General features: G+C 37.6%; 1 protein-coding gene across 6 annotated transcripts in view; it reads right to left on the bottom strand.

Moving 5' to 3' along the window:
- Positions 1–16,390, bottom strand: part of LOC130924409 (dedicator of cytokinesis protein 2-like) — a 315,198-nt gene that overhangs the window by 148,205 nt on the left and 150,603 nt on the right. For all 6 annotated transcript variants that reach the window (XM_057850956.1, XM_057850960.1, XM_057850959.1 and 3 more), the window contains 3 exons: positions 14,047–14,155; positions 13,359–13,429; positions 1,192–1,298 (listed from right to left, as the gene is read on the bottom strand). In XM_057850956.1, the coding sequence (XP_057706939.1) occupies positions 1,192–1,298; positions 13,359–13,429; positions 14,047–14,155 (287 nt within the window). The remainder of the gene's footprint in view (positions 1–1,191; positions 1,299–13,358; positions 13,430–14,046; positions 14,156–16,390) is intronic.

Raw genomic sequence — 16,390 nt, 5'->3', positions numbered from 1 at the left:
CTCAGACAGTATTCTGCCTTTTGGTAAGTTTTACAGCAAGGTTTTTTGTGCTGTCTAACAGCGAACTCTTGTGGTCGCTTTGCGACATGGTTTATTGCCTTCTTGCCAGTTCAATATGGCTGCACAACGTCTCGGGCTGACGCCTACGTGGTAATGTTGTGCTTATATGATCCTTGGACAAGATTTGTCCGTAAGTATGGTTGTTGTAAAGAATGTACATATTATGTTAGTAAGCGAAATGTTATATTTTTTGTATGAGACGCTTTTTGTTTATGTTTAGTGAACATGTATAGCGTGCTAAGCTAACATTCTTGCTAATGCAATGCTTGTGTACTTTTTGGGGGGAGTTTTACTACGGTCTAAAGAGGACAATGGTTTGAGGCCATTTTATTAATAAATCAGATGAAAAAGGAAGAAGTCTGATTATTAAGGCGTCGTTCACTAGCTTTGGAAAAAGTAGACGCTTCGGAGTGAGGACAGCATAGACAGATTTAAATGACAGTAGAGTGAAATGCCCACTACAGTCCTTATGTACTGTATGTTGAATGTATATATCCATCTTGTGTCTTATCTTTCCATTCCAACATTTTACAGTATATATATATAATTTACAGAAAAATATGGCATATTTTATAGATGGTTTGAATTGCGATTAATTGCGATTAATTACGATTAATTAATTTTTAAGCTGTAATTAACTCGATTAAAAATTTTAATCGTTTGACAGCCCTAGTTTTAGGCAAAGAGTTTCGTTAACCATTACCAACAAAAAATTTTAATTACCAATGCTGTTGTTTCATGCCTGGGGGTGGGTCTAATAAATTTGCACCGTTTCATCCCATTTCACCATTAGGCAATACCTTTATCCAGAAAGCTTTAGTGGATTGTGCTGGAAGAAATGGAACATTGCCTAACGGTATTATCATTAAGCACTGAGCTGTATAAAGATAAAACCTTTAGTGCAAAGAACTCCCTTCCTGGTAATAAAGAGAAGCATGAACAGCTGTCTGCTCATTCCTGTTGCTAAGCACAAATTATTCACTGCACATATAATGGCCTGTTCAATAGGATATTAACGTTAAGTGAGAATCAACTAATGCTCAGGAGGATTTGCCTGTGGTCTGTTAGTGTGATCTGGTGCATGCTTTTTTGCCGTCTCCAAATGGAAATAACAACCAAAAACATACTAACCTGAACGCTTAAAAAGTTGACTGTTGACAATTTCAGTCATAGATGCCACTTTCTGTTTCTGGAGTTTGTCGGGTGGGATGCAGGAATAAAAGTCATGCAGCAACTGACTGGAGGTACAAAGCAAGAAAAAAAATATATTGAGATTATACTTGAAAAATAATTAGGCACAGAAAAAAAAAAGAAAAAAAAAAACGTGGAAGTATGGGAGGCTGCACTGACAAAAGTTAATTCCTCATCAGTTTGTTCACGACATGGTTTTATTCGGACAATTGCAAAATTATTCATAGAGCACATTGGACCAAGGAAAGGTTGTCCAAGATCTATAAGGATGTTGCACGATGTAACCATTCACCCGCTAATTATATCCACATGTCTTGCCGATCTTTATATAACTTTTGGTCAGACGTATTTAGGACAATTTCAGAAATGTGTGGCAAACAATTACAGTCATGTGAAATGTTCACTTATCAATGTCTGATCTTGTTTTTCTTTATCTGTGGAAAAGAAAGTGATTTATTTGCAGGTAAACAACAAAAATTAACATTGTTTTACTCATTAAACCAAACATATCAACAAAAAATCATATTCTGAGGAAAAACTTAGGACACCCTACCACCTAATAGCTAGTGTTACCCCCTTTGGCTGAAATAACTGCGGTGAGACGATTTTTGTAGGCATTTACTAGTCATTGACATGGTTCTGAAGAAAGTTTGCCCCACTCCTCAACACACAATACTTTCAACTGTAATATGTTTGAGGGGTTTCCTGCATGAACAGCCCGTTTCAAGTCACCCCACAGCATCTCAACGGGATTAAGATCTGGGCTTTGACTCAGCCATTCCAGGACTCTCCATTTCTTTTCAGCCAGTCCTTGGTGATTTACTGGTATGTTTTGGATCATTGTCATGTTGCAGGGCAGTTTTGCTTCTGCTTTAATTTTTTCACAGATGAGCGCACATGTTCCTCAATCACCCTCTGATACAAGATAGAATTCATGGTGGATTCTATGATTTTACGGTTTTTAGAGACTTCTTTCAGCATCTTGCGGGCTGCTCTCTGGGTGAACTTGCTTGGACGGCCAGACCTGGGCATGTTGGCAGTTGTTTTGAATGTCCTCAACTTGTAGACTATTTTACGGACATTGCAATGGCAGATTTTATATTCCTTTGAGATCTTTTGAAATCCCTTACCAGACTCATAAGCGTCTACAATCTTCTTTCTGAAGGCCTCAGACAGCTGCTTTGACCTCACCATTGTTTTTTCACTCACTTCAACAGTCAGTCACTGTTGAAAGTATTCTGCGTTGAGTCACGCAAACTTTCTTCAGACCGATGTCAAACACTGGTAGATGGCTACAAAAAGTTTCTCACCGAAGTTATTTCAGCCGAAAGGGGAACCAGAGCTATTTAATGGTAGGTTGTCCTAACTTTTTCCTCAGTTAGAACTAGGCCTGAACGATATAGGAAAAAACTTTTGTTGCGATTTTTGGGGGGTTTGCGAAATATTGCGATATTATATTGTGATATTGAAATAAAAAAATTTTATATTTTTTTTTGAAAGAAATTTTCACTGGATGACTTGAATCGCTGTTTGGAAAGACTATGGATGACTCACCATCACCACAGTGTACAGTGATCCCTCGTTTTTCGCGGTAAATGGGGACCAGAACCCGCCGCGATAAGTGAAAAACCGCAAAGTAGCGCACCCCCCCACCCCCCAATTTAAAAAAAAAATGTTTGTGTGTGTGTTTTTGTGCTCAATGTATTTATTCAGATTTTGCAATGGAAAGAGATACATATAAGACATGTTTTTTTCTCACTCCCCCCCCCCCCCCCCCAAAGTGATTTTAAAAATGTATATAAATAGTTTTTAAGCACTTCAAATGTCATAATTATGATCAGTATAAAAACATAACTGTCCAACCAAATCATTTTTGAACAAGAATAAAGTACTGTAGTAGATAAATGCTTGGCTTTATTAAATGCTTTGTTTATCTACTTTAGCTGTGACAGAGTGACATGTAGAAATTTCAAACTCCTCATGATCACTTCTGGCATTTATATGTCTCCAATGTCTCCACACACACACATTCATTCCAGTGCGGCTTCCTTGCAGAAACTGTTTAACAAGTTAAACGATGATTGACAGATGCCCGTGTGAAGTCTGCTTCTTTGGCCAGATCAAAGCTATCGTTAACTTTAATAAGCAAGTGCCGCAGTGACTGAGAGGAACACAGGCCTGGGAGAGGGATGGTGTGAGGCTGTGCGCAAATCAGAAAGCAAGGCGTATGTGTAAAATCAATCTTGAATTGTGTTGACTTAGAGAAGATCCGGTCTCGCTTAGGGGCTGTAAAAACAAATTTTATGCAAGGTAGACACCTTTCCTGATGTATGCTAGGGCCTTGAATTTCACTCAGATTTCAGAATAATTTTATTTTTTTCCCCATGTCAGTTATATACCGAATGACGCCGCTCCTCCCACTGGACCCAAAAGTTCATATATTTTTATATGTGTACATTGCATGCCGATTTTTGGGGAGCACTGTGTGGGGCTATTTGGTGCTGCTGAACTACGGAGACATTGTGGTGTTTTTTTTTTTGTTTTTTGTTTTTATTTTCTGTCTTCGAGCATACTGTCCCCTTATACATTAAGGTCACAGATTGCGAGTTTTTTTTTTTTTTTTTTTTTTTATTTTCTGTCTTCGAGCATACTGTCCCCTTATACATTAAGGTCACAGATTGCGAGTTTTTTTTTGTTTTTTTTTTATTTTCTGTCTTCGAGCATACTGTCCCCTTATACATTAAGGTCACAGTTTGCGAGTTTGATTAATTGCATAGAATGTATGTTAAATTTAACTTGTGACTGGAAAAACAATAAGAACAAAAAATAAAAACCCTTTGATCGTGCATTAGAGCAAGAGTACAGATAAAACATAAGCTGGCCTGAGCCTCATCCTAGGTTCATATTTTATATGATTGAATTTTAAAAGGGTTATTCCTGCAAAGAGAATTAATTGCAGAAATGTGAAGATCTGTTGGAAACTGCAGTGATTAGAGACTTCCTGGTCTGACCTTTGACTTAAGCTTAAGCTAGTAAATGTTTTAATATAAAAGTTTTAGGCATAGGATATTAATTCTTGAAAGTTGGTTGAGAAATGTTCTGTCCACAAGAATTAGCCATTCATCCTTTTTCACTCACATTCTCACCAATGGACAATGTAGTCATCAATGAATCTAACATGCCCGGTTTTGGGAATGTGATGAAGTTGCACAACCCCATCAAGTTCTTCGTGGCAAAGCATTTGAAATGAATAGCTAGGAGCATAGAGTGACCTGAAGTGATGGGTTTTGCCAGGGTTGGAATCAGTGCCGTAAACCTCCCTGTTAGCATGTTGTTCCCCGATACTTTCATATTGTTTTGTTGTTTTTTTTTCTGGGTACATCTTAACACTAGAAAACACAAGTTTCAGCGCCATCCAAAGATTTTCTATTGGACTGATTATCTGGATCATTGTCATGTTGGTAGATTCAGCCACGACTCATCTTCAAGTATCTGACGGAGGGAAGGAGGTCGTAGCTCAAAATCTGGAGATACATTTCACCATTCATCCTATGCTTTATACAGTACAGTAATCATGTCCCCTTTGCCGAAAAGCATGAGGTTTCCACCCCGATATTTCACAGTGGGGATGGTGTTCTTGGGATTGTACTCATCCTTCTTTTTCCTCCACAAACGACAAGTTTGCACCAAAAATGTTCTACTTTGGTACAAATACACAGTGAGAAATATTTTTTGAACAGTAAAATTGTAAAACAACACACATTAATAAAATGTGTAAAACCCCATAAATGTAGCTTGACTTGAACTGACACAAAGTATCAAATGATTAGTTCAACTGTAGTGTGTTCACCTTCATTTGGGCCGCATTCCAACATAATGTATGTTTAGTGGTTGCATTTCCATAGGAACAGCTGTTGTCTGTCGAACAACGACATGCCAATTCAAGAGCATTTGGGTCAATTAGGTCACCTCTGGGTTTTTTTGGAGGAGAGGCCAGATCGGCCATTGCTTGGGACTATTAGGAGTAGGGATGGGAATCGAAATCCGATTCCAATTCAGAACCGGTTCCGAGTGAATGAAAAAGCCTTAACGATCCCTTTAACGATCCCTAAAGACGCATATTGCGTCGTGACGTGTCTTGTTGTCCAGACGCATCAAACTAGCATGGCGCCAAGAACCACTCGCTCCAAAGTTTGGCTACACTTCACCAGGAAAAAGGGTGAAAATGAAAGGTTACGACAGTTTAGCACGAGCGTTGCCGCCGTAAACATAACAATGACGTAGGTTCGAACGCTCGAAAGTGTGTCTTCACTTCACGAGGAAAAATTACAACAAAGCGACTTGCAGTCATTGCGAGATGGAAATAATTGCATCGGGAGGGAATAGACTGCACTGTCCTCACCGAGACGCTAAGGCTCAGTCCTGGCTATACAGCTAGCTAAACTCCCAAATGACGATGCAGAAGACGTTGGTATAATTTGCTGTCTTTATTCAACCATCACTTGAAACTAAAAATAGAAATGAAACAAATCAATTTCGTCCCCAATAACAAACAGGTTCGCATCAACGTAAATCAGCGATGATTAGCTGCTAACACAGTCATAACAAACAGTTAGCATGCGTTCGCTAGCATTAGCACATCGTTTAAACCACTACACAACTGGATTTAAGTGTCCGATCGCGAGTGGCAACACACAACAACAACACAGAAGATGATACATACAGGCGTTGGCTTTGTGGATATTTTACAAACATTAACAAAGAATGTAGGCTCGTGGCAGTGTTTCCCTTTCTCACTAACTCACTCACTGGCTTGGATGCGGCATTTCTTCTTCTTCGCGCTCTTCTTCGCGTGAGGAAGCGCAAGGGCGCCACCACTTGAGCGTGAAAGCGCCATAAAAACTAAAAGGCATGCATTTCAATATACTGGTAAATAAAAACAGGGGTCCCCAAACTACGGCCCGCGGCTCCATATTTGGTCCGGCCCCCTGAACAATTCCAGAGAGCATTTTGAATTTTTTTTGTTTTTTTCTCCCTCAGTAGTGTTATTTATTTCCTGGCCTTTTTCCGTGAATAACTCAGAGAGGGTTATTTGGTTATTATCTATTTAATTAATAGTGCTATTATTATTTATTATTATTATATTATATTATTATTTTTATTTTATTCTTACTCCGTGAAGAATCCACAGAGGGTTATTTGATTGTGGCTTTCTGAAAAACAATATTTTTTTTACATTTCGCAGTCCTGCAATCGTCACACTTTTTCTGTTACAAACTGACCCCGGCCTCTCATCAGAGCAGGGCAAAGTTATTTGGCCCTCACAGGAAAAAGTTTGGGGACATTGCCAAAGGCAGAACAACGACCTATATGCCAAAATATACCAATATTTTTTATTTCTATTAGAAAAATGTTTCAGTAAAATGTTACACATTCTTGTGCATTTGCCACTTATTGCCACAGTTAACATTGAGGCTTTGGGCCTCTTTTGACCTCGTTGTGAGTTTGTAAGGTTGTGACTTCTGATTAAACAAACTTGATGCCAATCAAAATGTTTGTTCTTCTTTTTCCCGAAATTAGAATCGATAAGAGAATCGATAAAGAATCGAATAGTTAAGCAATATCGATAATGGAATCGGAATCGTAAAAATCGTATCAATTCCCATCCCTAATTAGGCGTACCAGAATTCTCTAGGATTTCTGGTGTTAAGGATAAACAATATAAGGCATCTTCATTTTATGCAAATTTTTAAATGATAAGCCCGAAGCCTGCAGTTACTGAAAGTACTTTGATATATTTTGTGGGAAAGGACCACCATAACCAATATATTTTTATGTTGCATTTCTTATTTGTTTCGATATTTTTTCATTACATTCGTTTAAGGGACTAACTACTTGCTTTTTGTAGCGACATTAGCATCTTGCATCATTGGGAATTTGCAATGACTGCAACCATCATATCTCCGTAAGATATTAGCACACATTTCAAATGCATGAATCCTCAAGCAAAGAATGTGTTCACTAGGTGCTACAAACGCAAGTGCAGAGCTGTTGATGCACTCATGAAAAAAATTAGCTTCAACTTTAACGAGGACAATGTTTTCAGTCATGATTATCTCCAAATTCAGTCTTAGAACAGTTAAACTGGGTTCTCACAAGCCCAAAATGCAGACCCGAGCACAGAGTCAGTGTGTCAAAACCTCTTTAGAAACAAGTATACTTGACATATATTTTATTCAGTACACTCAAGTGGAGTTCAAATTTAAATCTTACATTGGTTGAGTGAATTAGGTATGATAATATTAAGGTAACAGGGATATAATTGAAAATACAAAAGAATCCCAAAGAGGGCAAAGTTCTACTTATATGGTAAATCTCTTTTACAAAGAAAAAAAGATACATATAAAATAAATATCTTTATTTATAGTCTTGCCAAGTAAAGCACTGTTCAATATTATATAATAGAATAGAGTAGAATATGATCACAGTTTTCATGTACTGTATGTTCTTTCTTCATACAGACAATAATAGACTACGCCTAATCCCCACTATACTTAAGGAGCTTCTGATATACATAGCAAGGACCTTCTGGGGCACATGCAGGGGTTTCACTATAGATTTATCAGCCCCGCTAATCATCTGAGATTAAACTAATTAAAACCGCAGAATGTCACTCTCTGCTCTATAGACAAGCAAAGGGCAAAGAGTGCACACAAAGTACACCCAGCACTCAAAGGATCCCATCAGATGAGCTGACGGTATTATGTGGATCTGAGTGTGTGTGTGTGTGTGTACTATATACATATACTGTATATATATATACATATATGGTGGAAATTACAGACAAGACTGAAAAAGCAGTTTCTGCTCTTGCACTCCTCTTTAAAAGAAACTGCTGTATTTTAAGCCAAAACAACTGTTGTGTTTGATAGAACAATATGTCTATATGCTGCCATAGCAGATTCATGGCACAAGAAGCCCCCGAACTATTTTTGTCCGTTTCACCCTGAAAACCCCCGTTTACAGACGTCGCGCAACCGCTTTTGTTTTAACCCAGCCATAGAACGAAGGTAATTAATCATATTTATTATTCAAAATCTCATTTTTAGCTTACAATCATTAATTGATGTCTAATATTTCGTTAAAAAAAAAAAAAAAAAAAAAAAAACGACTTTAAAAAATTATTCACTCGCATATTTTAAACTTTTAAACAAATGACGTCACAATGGAAAAAATGGCGTCTGTAAAAAAGTAACGGATATCTACCCTCATTACTATCGCTTAATTGTATTTTTTTGTTACCGTCGCATTTTCTCCGATACGTTAGATAAATAATCGATCCAAAAAAAGAAAAATTGGGAAAAAAACATTTTAAGGTGGTAAATATATGAAAAAGAAAATCTCAACCACTCCTTGATGTCTGCGATTTCTGCATCGCGACCCTTGTTATATTACCATGTTTCACCCATAAAATCCCCCAAAAATCCAGCTGTGGGCATTCACAACTGTGTCTTGACACTTTGTGATACATGCTACATGGAGTTTTTGGATCGAAACAAGGTAAGTACGCGATAACATCTAGTTAAAGTCATGGCGTCTGTAATTCTGCTCTCGCGTGCTCGCACCTCCAGATAGGGTTTTGCTGTTTATTTATTATTATTTTTTTTTACAATGCCCTCCTGTTCAAATTTTTTCTTCCCCCAGAAAACGGAGATTTTAAGCTTTCCAATGATGTATCACACATGCATATCGGGCAATTTTGAAATTTGCCCAAATTGGGGGTCCCAGAGCGGAACTTCAAGTCACCTGAGTGTTATATATATATATATATATATATATACATATATATATATATGTATATACATATTAGGGGTGTCAAATGATTACAATTTTTAATTGAGTTAATTACAGCTTAAAAATTAATCGTCATTAATCGCTATTAATCGCAATTTAAACCATCTATAAAATATGCCATATATTTCTGTAAATTATTGTTGGAATGGAAAGATAAGACACAAGATGGATATATATTCAACATACGGTACATTAGTACTGTATTTCTTTATTATAACAATAAATCAACAAGATGCCATTACCATTATTAACATTCTGTTAAAGCGATCCATGGATAGAAAGACTTGTAGTTCTTAAAAGACAAGTTATAAAAATTTTATATCAAAACCCCTCTTCATGTTTTCGTTTTAATAAAATTTGTAAAATTTTCAATCAAGAGATAAACTAGTAGCCCGCCATTGTTGATGTCAATAATTACTTACACAGTGCTCATGGGTGCTGAAGCCTATAAAATCAGTCGCACCCAAGCGCCAGCAGAGGGCGGCAAAACTCCGAAAAACACAACAAGTACACCTTTCACTGTGCTCTCATTTTAATCTGTTTGAGCAGGGCATTTGTGCGTTAATTGCGTCAAATATTTTAACGGGATTAATTTAAAAAATTAATTACCGCTCGTTAACGCGATAATATATATATACATATATACTGGACTGTCTCAGGAAATTAGAATATTGTGTATTCTAATTTTATGAGACAGTCCTGTATATATATATATATATATATATATATATATATATATATATATATATATATATATATATATATATATATATATATATATATATATATATATATACTGTATAAATATATATATATATATATATATATATATATATATATATACTGTACATCCAGTTGACGATAGCACCAACATACAGGACTGTCTCATAAAATTAGAATACACAATATTCTAATTTCCTGAGACAGTCCAGTATATACATATATAATTTCATGTTGCCTGCTTTGGAAAGTGCTCGAGGCAACGCTGACCCAGGACACTGTATACTACATGCAAATTGACGTGGCCTAATTGTGCACAAATCGTGCATGTGCGCTAAACTTTGTAAAACAAAAAATAACAAAAATGAATGATAAATCAATGTACAAATATAAAAAAGCTAGAACAAAATGTGACAATGCAACGTGACTTTGATCTTAATTCCCTGTGTTTGGTAACTATTCGATATAACAACTCTGTGACATTGAACACACTCGAGAATGCTGAACTGGCAGATGTGCTAATGCATAAGCAATATTTAAACAGAACCTCACAAAAAGATTAAGTAGGGCACTGTGGTGATGAGAATGTTGGAATTAAAAATGGAAGGACAATACCTGCCTCTTTAATGTCATATTTACAGTACGTGAAATAAGAATATCAAGCAGGACGAGTTAATATTAGTCCGTGGTGCTTCTAAAGCAGTGGTTCTCCAAGTGTGGTCTGTGCACTACAGTAATGGCCATCTTCGAGCAACCTCCTAAGTAGACTGTGAATACGTTGATATATGACAAATCTCAGTCTTTAACACAGTTTTCACAGTTTTTAAATGTTCATTTTTATCCATATATGTTCTCTAGCAAGTTCCTCGTTTAGGTCGCAAGTGAACTGGAGGCCAACCTAGCTGAGTTCCAGTTGGGGAAAAGGAAGGCGGTCTATACTCTGGACTGGTCACTAGGACAAATACTGCATGTGAGAAATTCAAACCAGATATTTCTTGCATAGTGTTAAAATGAGATACGATGTTCTCAACATGCAATGTGAGTAATTTATCAACTTCTGAGAGGTATGTTTTCAAAATGATTCACAAAGCGACTGTCACCACAATACATTTCACTTCAAGGTTTGCTTTCTAAAATGCTGTTTCAGCATGTCTTTAAGTAGACTTTCCAGAAGCAATGAGACAGCTAAAAAAAGAAAAAAAACCAAGAAATGCTCGTTTTGGGCTGCTGTCACGGTGTTTACAGATACAGTAGTAGTTGCTAGGAGTAATTTCTTTCATTCATCCTCCGTGCCGCTTATCCTCACAAAGTTTGCGGAGATCGCTGGAGCCTATCCCGGCCAACTATGGGCAAAAGAGCGGGTACAGCCAGCCAATCGCAAAGCACAATGCACACACTTATAACTAAGGACAATTCAGAGATGTTGGGGTGCTGGGATTTGGCCAGAAACGGACAAAAAGATCAATCCTAGAAAATGATATGGGACCCAAACCTTCCAATTATGGCCAGTCATTGCTGTCTCAGCAGCATTGCTCTAAAAATTGAGATGTACTTTCAATGCTATCCTTTAATAATCTTAAAGAGGAGAGTATAATTGAAAGCCAAAGGTCAAGGCGATGTTATGGAGTCTCCTTGTATGGTTTCAGTGTGATGCTTTCACCGGAATTGTCAATTTGGTGGTTAAATGGAGGCGCCGTGGAGTATTGAAGCGCATGTCCTTGTGTATATGTCATCTTAATGAGATTTTTATCACCTGATGAAACAGCAGAAGCTCCCTCAGGGGAAGAAGGTGTTGGACAGAGGGACGAGTTTGAGGAGCAAAGACAACATATACCGTCGCATATATCGTCTAAGTCTCAATGAATAGGTGTCAAGATTAGACTAGAACTCTGTATACAGTGGTATGAAAAAGTATCTGAACTTTTTGGAATTTCTCACATTTCTGCATAAAATCACCATCAAATGTGATCTGATCTTTGTCAAAATCACACGGATGGAAAAACAGTGCTTTAACTAAAACCACACATTTATAGGTTTTCATATTTTACTGAGGATAGCATGCAAACAATGACAGAAGAGGGAAATCTAATTAAGTGAACCATCTGCCTAAGGAGACTTAAAGAGCAATTGAAACTATTTTTTACCAAACAATTTAAGTCAGGTAAATGCCCAATCACTGATAAGTGGTTCAAAGCTGCCCTGCCCACGATAAAACATACACCTGGTAAGAATCGTCTTATGACAAACGTTGTCAGATGTGCATCATGGCTTGCTCAAAAGAGCTGTCTGAAGACATGCGATCAAGGATTGATGATTTGTATGAAACTGGGACAGGATACAAAACCATCTCTAAAAGTCTGGATGTTCATCAATCGACAGTCGGAGAGAGTTTTGTACTGTTGCTTCTATCCCATGGAGTGGCCGTCCACCAAAGATGACGCCAAGAGGTCAGCGGAGAATACTCAGAGAGGTAAAAAAGAACCCTAGAGTGTGTGCTAAAAACTTACAAAAATCACTGGCACAGTCCAATATCTCTGTGCACACATCAGCTGTATGCAAAACTATGGCCAAGAACGGTGTTCATGGGAGGACTCCATGGAGGAAGCGACTGCTGTCTAAAAGAAACAAAACTGTTGCTCGTTTAATGTTCGCAAAAAGGCACTTGGACACTCCACAGAAGTTTTGGCAGAACATTTAGTGGACTGATGAAACCAAAATTATATTGTTTGGGAGTACCACAACATCACGTGTGGAGGAAAAATGAAATAGCTCACCAACATCAACACCTCATCCCCTCACCTCTTCACCTCACGGTGAAGCATGGTGGAGGGAGCATCATGATTTGGGGCTGTTTTGCTTCCTCATGGCCTGGAAAACTTGCAATCATTAATTGAAGAGTAAATTCAAAAGTTTAACAGGATATTTTGCAGGAAAACCTGAGGCCGTCTGTCAGACAGTTGAAGCTAAAAAGAGGATGGATGCTGCAACAAGACAATGATCCCAAAACACAGAAGTAAATCAACTTCAGAATTGTTTCGGAAGAACAAATTACACGTTCTGGAGTGGCCAAGTCAAAGTCCAGACTTGAACCCCATTGAGATGCTGTGGCATGACTTAAAGACAGCAATCCCTGCCAAACATCCAAGGAATCTGACTGAACTACAGCAGTTTTGTAGAGAAGAATGGTTAGTTTAGTCCTGATCGGTTTGCCACTGATCTGCAACTACATGAAGTGTCTGATCGAAGTTATTGCTGCCAAAGGGGGGTCCACATCATATTAAATGTGATGGTCCACTTACTAATTTTCCTCTTACTGTCATGGTTTGCATACTATCCTCATAAAAATATGAAAACCTATAATTGTTCGGGCGGCTTTAGTTAAAGCACTGTTTTTTCATCTGTGTGATTTTGAAAAAGATCAGATCACATTTGAAGGTGATTTTATGCAGAAATGTGAGAAATTCCAAAGGTTCAGATGCTTTTTCATACCACTGTATCTGTGCTGCATGCTCAAATGCTGATAGTGAGCTTACCTTAGCAATTTTGCATCAAATACTTTCTCAACATCATGTAAGACTGCTGGCAGGTACTTCAGGGCTGCAACCTGAAAACACACGAGTTCAATTATTTAGATCAGTGGTTCTCAAACTTGTAGGACCTCAAAAAATAATTGGTTCTTCAAGTACCACAATCGCAACCAACAAAAACAATTATGTGGAAAGCAGAAATGTTAGTCAACATGATGGAACATATGCCTAAAATGGGTTTAAAAAATATTACAACTCTTTGTGCATATCATATGCTGACATTGTGGCTTTAGAAAAAAAAAAAGGAATCCGTTTTTTGTCTTTAGTTAGCTGATTATTACATTGTTTGCTTATATTATGTAAAGCACTTTGGTACATTTATGCCTGTTGTGAAAATGCTTTATACTGTGAATAAACTTTGGATGTGTTTAACATTTAACTTTAAAACCTTTAAATTGGAGGTGGGTGGGAGCTAACTTCTAAGTTTTGTGACTGCTGCAATAGAATTCTGAACTTATAAATAATTTCGTAGAAATTGCATTAGTAGTAATTAAACAGACAAACTGTGCGAAAAACACAAACCCTACTGTACAGATGATACTGAATACTGAAAGTAAAGAGAAAACCAGGTATGGATGAAGAAGAGGATCGTGATGAAGAGTTGTAAGGGGGTGGTTAAGGTACATGCGATTACCCGCAGCAGTAGAGTGGTTGTGTAGTCTGTCTTCATCAGGTTGTTGATGGATTCAAAAAGCTTCCTCAAAGACTCTTCAAACTCTGCCTGCTCATTGCCCACGTAAAGCCTAAGAAGGTAATGCAGTCACAAAGTAAACAATCGATGTGCAGCACAGAAACCAAAACTTGCCAAAGTTGGGTCTTTGCATTTTACTAAAAAAAATATATAATATATATATATTTTTTTAAAAGTCCTATTATCACTTGAAAACGGACGCTTTAAAAATGATGCAAGAATCGTCATTTATCAGGCCATTTATTGTCGACATACTATAGATTGAGTACATCTACGGACAATTGGGAGTTGGACTTTTTTTTTTTAACAATTGGAAACTTGGACACACCCATTGACATCTTCTGGACCTTTTATTATATGGCATACCAGGTGATTAAATTAACAAATGATACTATCATTTGAATTCTGACATGCATGTCTGCCCTTTTATTTTATCCGTCCATTGGAATCCCCGTGATTCAGTGGAGCTGTGCGGTCATTAATTACAATATAAATTATGAGTGCCGGAGGGAGGGATTAACATGTGGCACATGGCAAATTCAGTATGTTGCGGAAGGGATTAGGCGGTAACACGCAGCAGTATTACCACTCGGCTCTATACAGACTACTATTGTGATCATAGACACATTGTTCCACCTAACAGGTCTGTCTGCGAAGGTGTAGGTAAAGGCAGAATTTTTACATGGTGTGTGTCAATGTGATGTCAGTTCATGCATTCATCACATAATTGTACTGTATATGATGTGATGCATATAGTATTGGTTCCATGGTACATGCAGAGCAAGTAATAAGCAACACTCGTATCTTATACTATTATGTACTAGGCGACTATGTTTAATTTCTTTTCTAATCTAAACTCAAGGTTTAGTCCCTCTGGTCTCTCTATGCACGTCACTTCTCAAATCATGTTCTGTCCGACTGCATTTCCAATAAATATTCATCTCAATACAAAATGCAACAGAGGGACTATATCAAACCCTCCTGTTGCACAGCAACTGTTGTGGTATGATAAGGCATAGAGTCTAGATCCACAGCACTTTCGAATAAGATGCTGAAAAGGACAGCATTAAAGTAACAAAATGAATATAATGCGATTGATTACTTATAAAAGTTTGTCATTTAAAGAAGGGAAGCCATTTTCTTCCCTTGTTGCTGTAAGCTAAACACTGTATTTCATTTATTATTGTATGAGCAGTATAGCCCGGCATTGCCGGGCATATTACTTGTGCTGGGTTGTTGGGCTCAAGGTTTGTTAAATCGGCACATAAGAAACCTCGAAATCAAGGCTTCCCCATGAATTTGGCCACCAATTTAGTGGTTTCATACTTTCCACCTTGGGCGGCAAGTAGTTACATTTTGCTCCTGTGAAAAATGGTTGAAGTTTTTAAAAATTAGTCTCAATGTCAGATTGCAGGACCAAATGGAGACCACATAATTCTAAAGCCTGAACTACATTCGAAAAAAACACCTCTTTTGAAAGTAGTCCAATCAACGGTTTCCAATTGTCGATTTGTTGCTCAATTTGGGGGCGTTCCAGTGTGAAAATTCCCATGGTGACTGTCAAAGACCCCAACAATGAATCTGGCAATTGGAATACATTGGTTTTGGGATTTTCTGCACTACTGAAACACACACATAGACTCAGACACCCACACACGCTATATAGAGTAATGGTCTCCAAACTATTCCACATTGGGTCGCAGGATTTCATTCCAACAAATCAAGACGACACCTTTGCACCAATCTGGTGTCTTACAAGTGGAATCAGTTGATTGCAGTCAGGTGCTGCTTGTTTTAGTAGAAACTTAATTGGTTAAACTGTCGGTACTCGATCGGTTGGAACAAAAACCAGGACACACAGCGGCCCTTGAGGACCGGTTTGGAGACCCCTGATATAGAGACTAATCCAAGCAAAATGACAGGAAGTACCCTGTCCACCATTGCTAAAGTGTGCCAGCGCAGAACACAGTCAACAGCAGCTCACGTTACTGTTTACATTGACTGACGCTGGGCAGCTATAGGTGTGCAAACACCCTAGTAATGGCAGCCAACCACTAGAGGGTGACGTACACAAATCTCTACTTGTATTAGTCAATAAATTTAGATTTAGAGATATATGCTGGGCAGCTACGACTGTATATTGTACTTAATTCTACCTAATTCATTTTATATCTTCTTTAATTCTATCTTTTTGTATAGTCAGAAATTGTATTTGTTTTATTCAAAGTTTTCAGTACATGTTGTAATTTGCATACTACAAAATACTATGCACTTTTATTTTACCATG

Source organism: Corythoichthys intestinalis, chromosome 11 (assembly GCF_030265065.1).
Source record: "Corythoichthys intestinalis isolate RoL2023-P3 chromosome 11, ASM3026506v1, whole genome shotgun sequence".
NCBI classification, from domain to species: Eukaryota; Metazoa; Chordata; class Actinopteri; order Syngnathiformes; family Syngnathidae; genus Corythoichthys; species Corythoichthys intestinalis.
The sequence above is the reverse complement of the archived record's forward strand: the minus strand, read 5'-3'. Positions and strand labels throughout refer to the sequence as shown.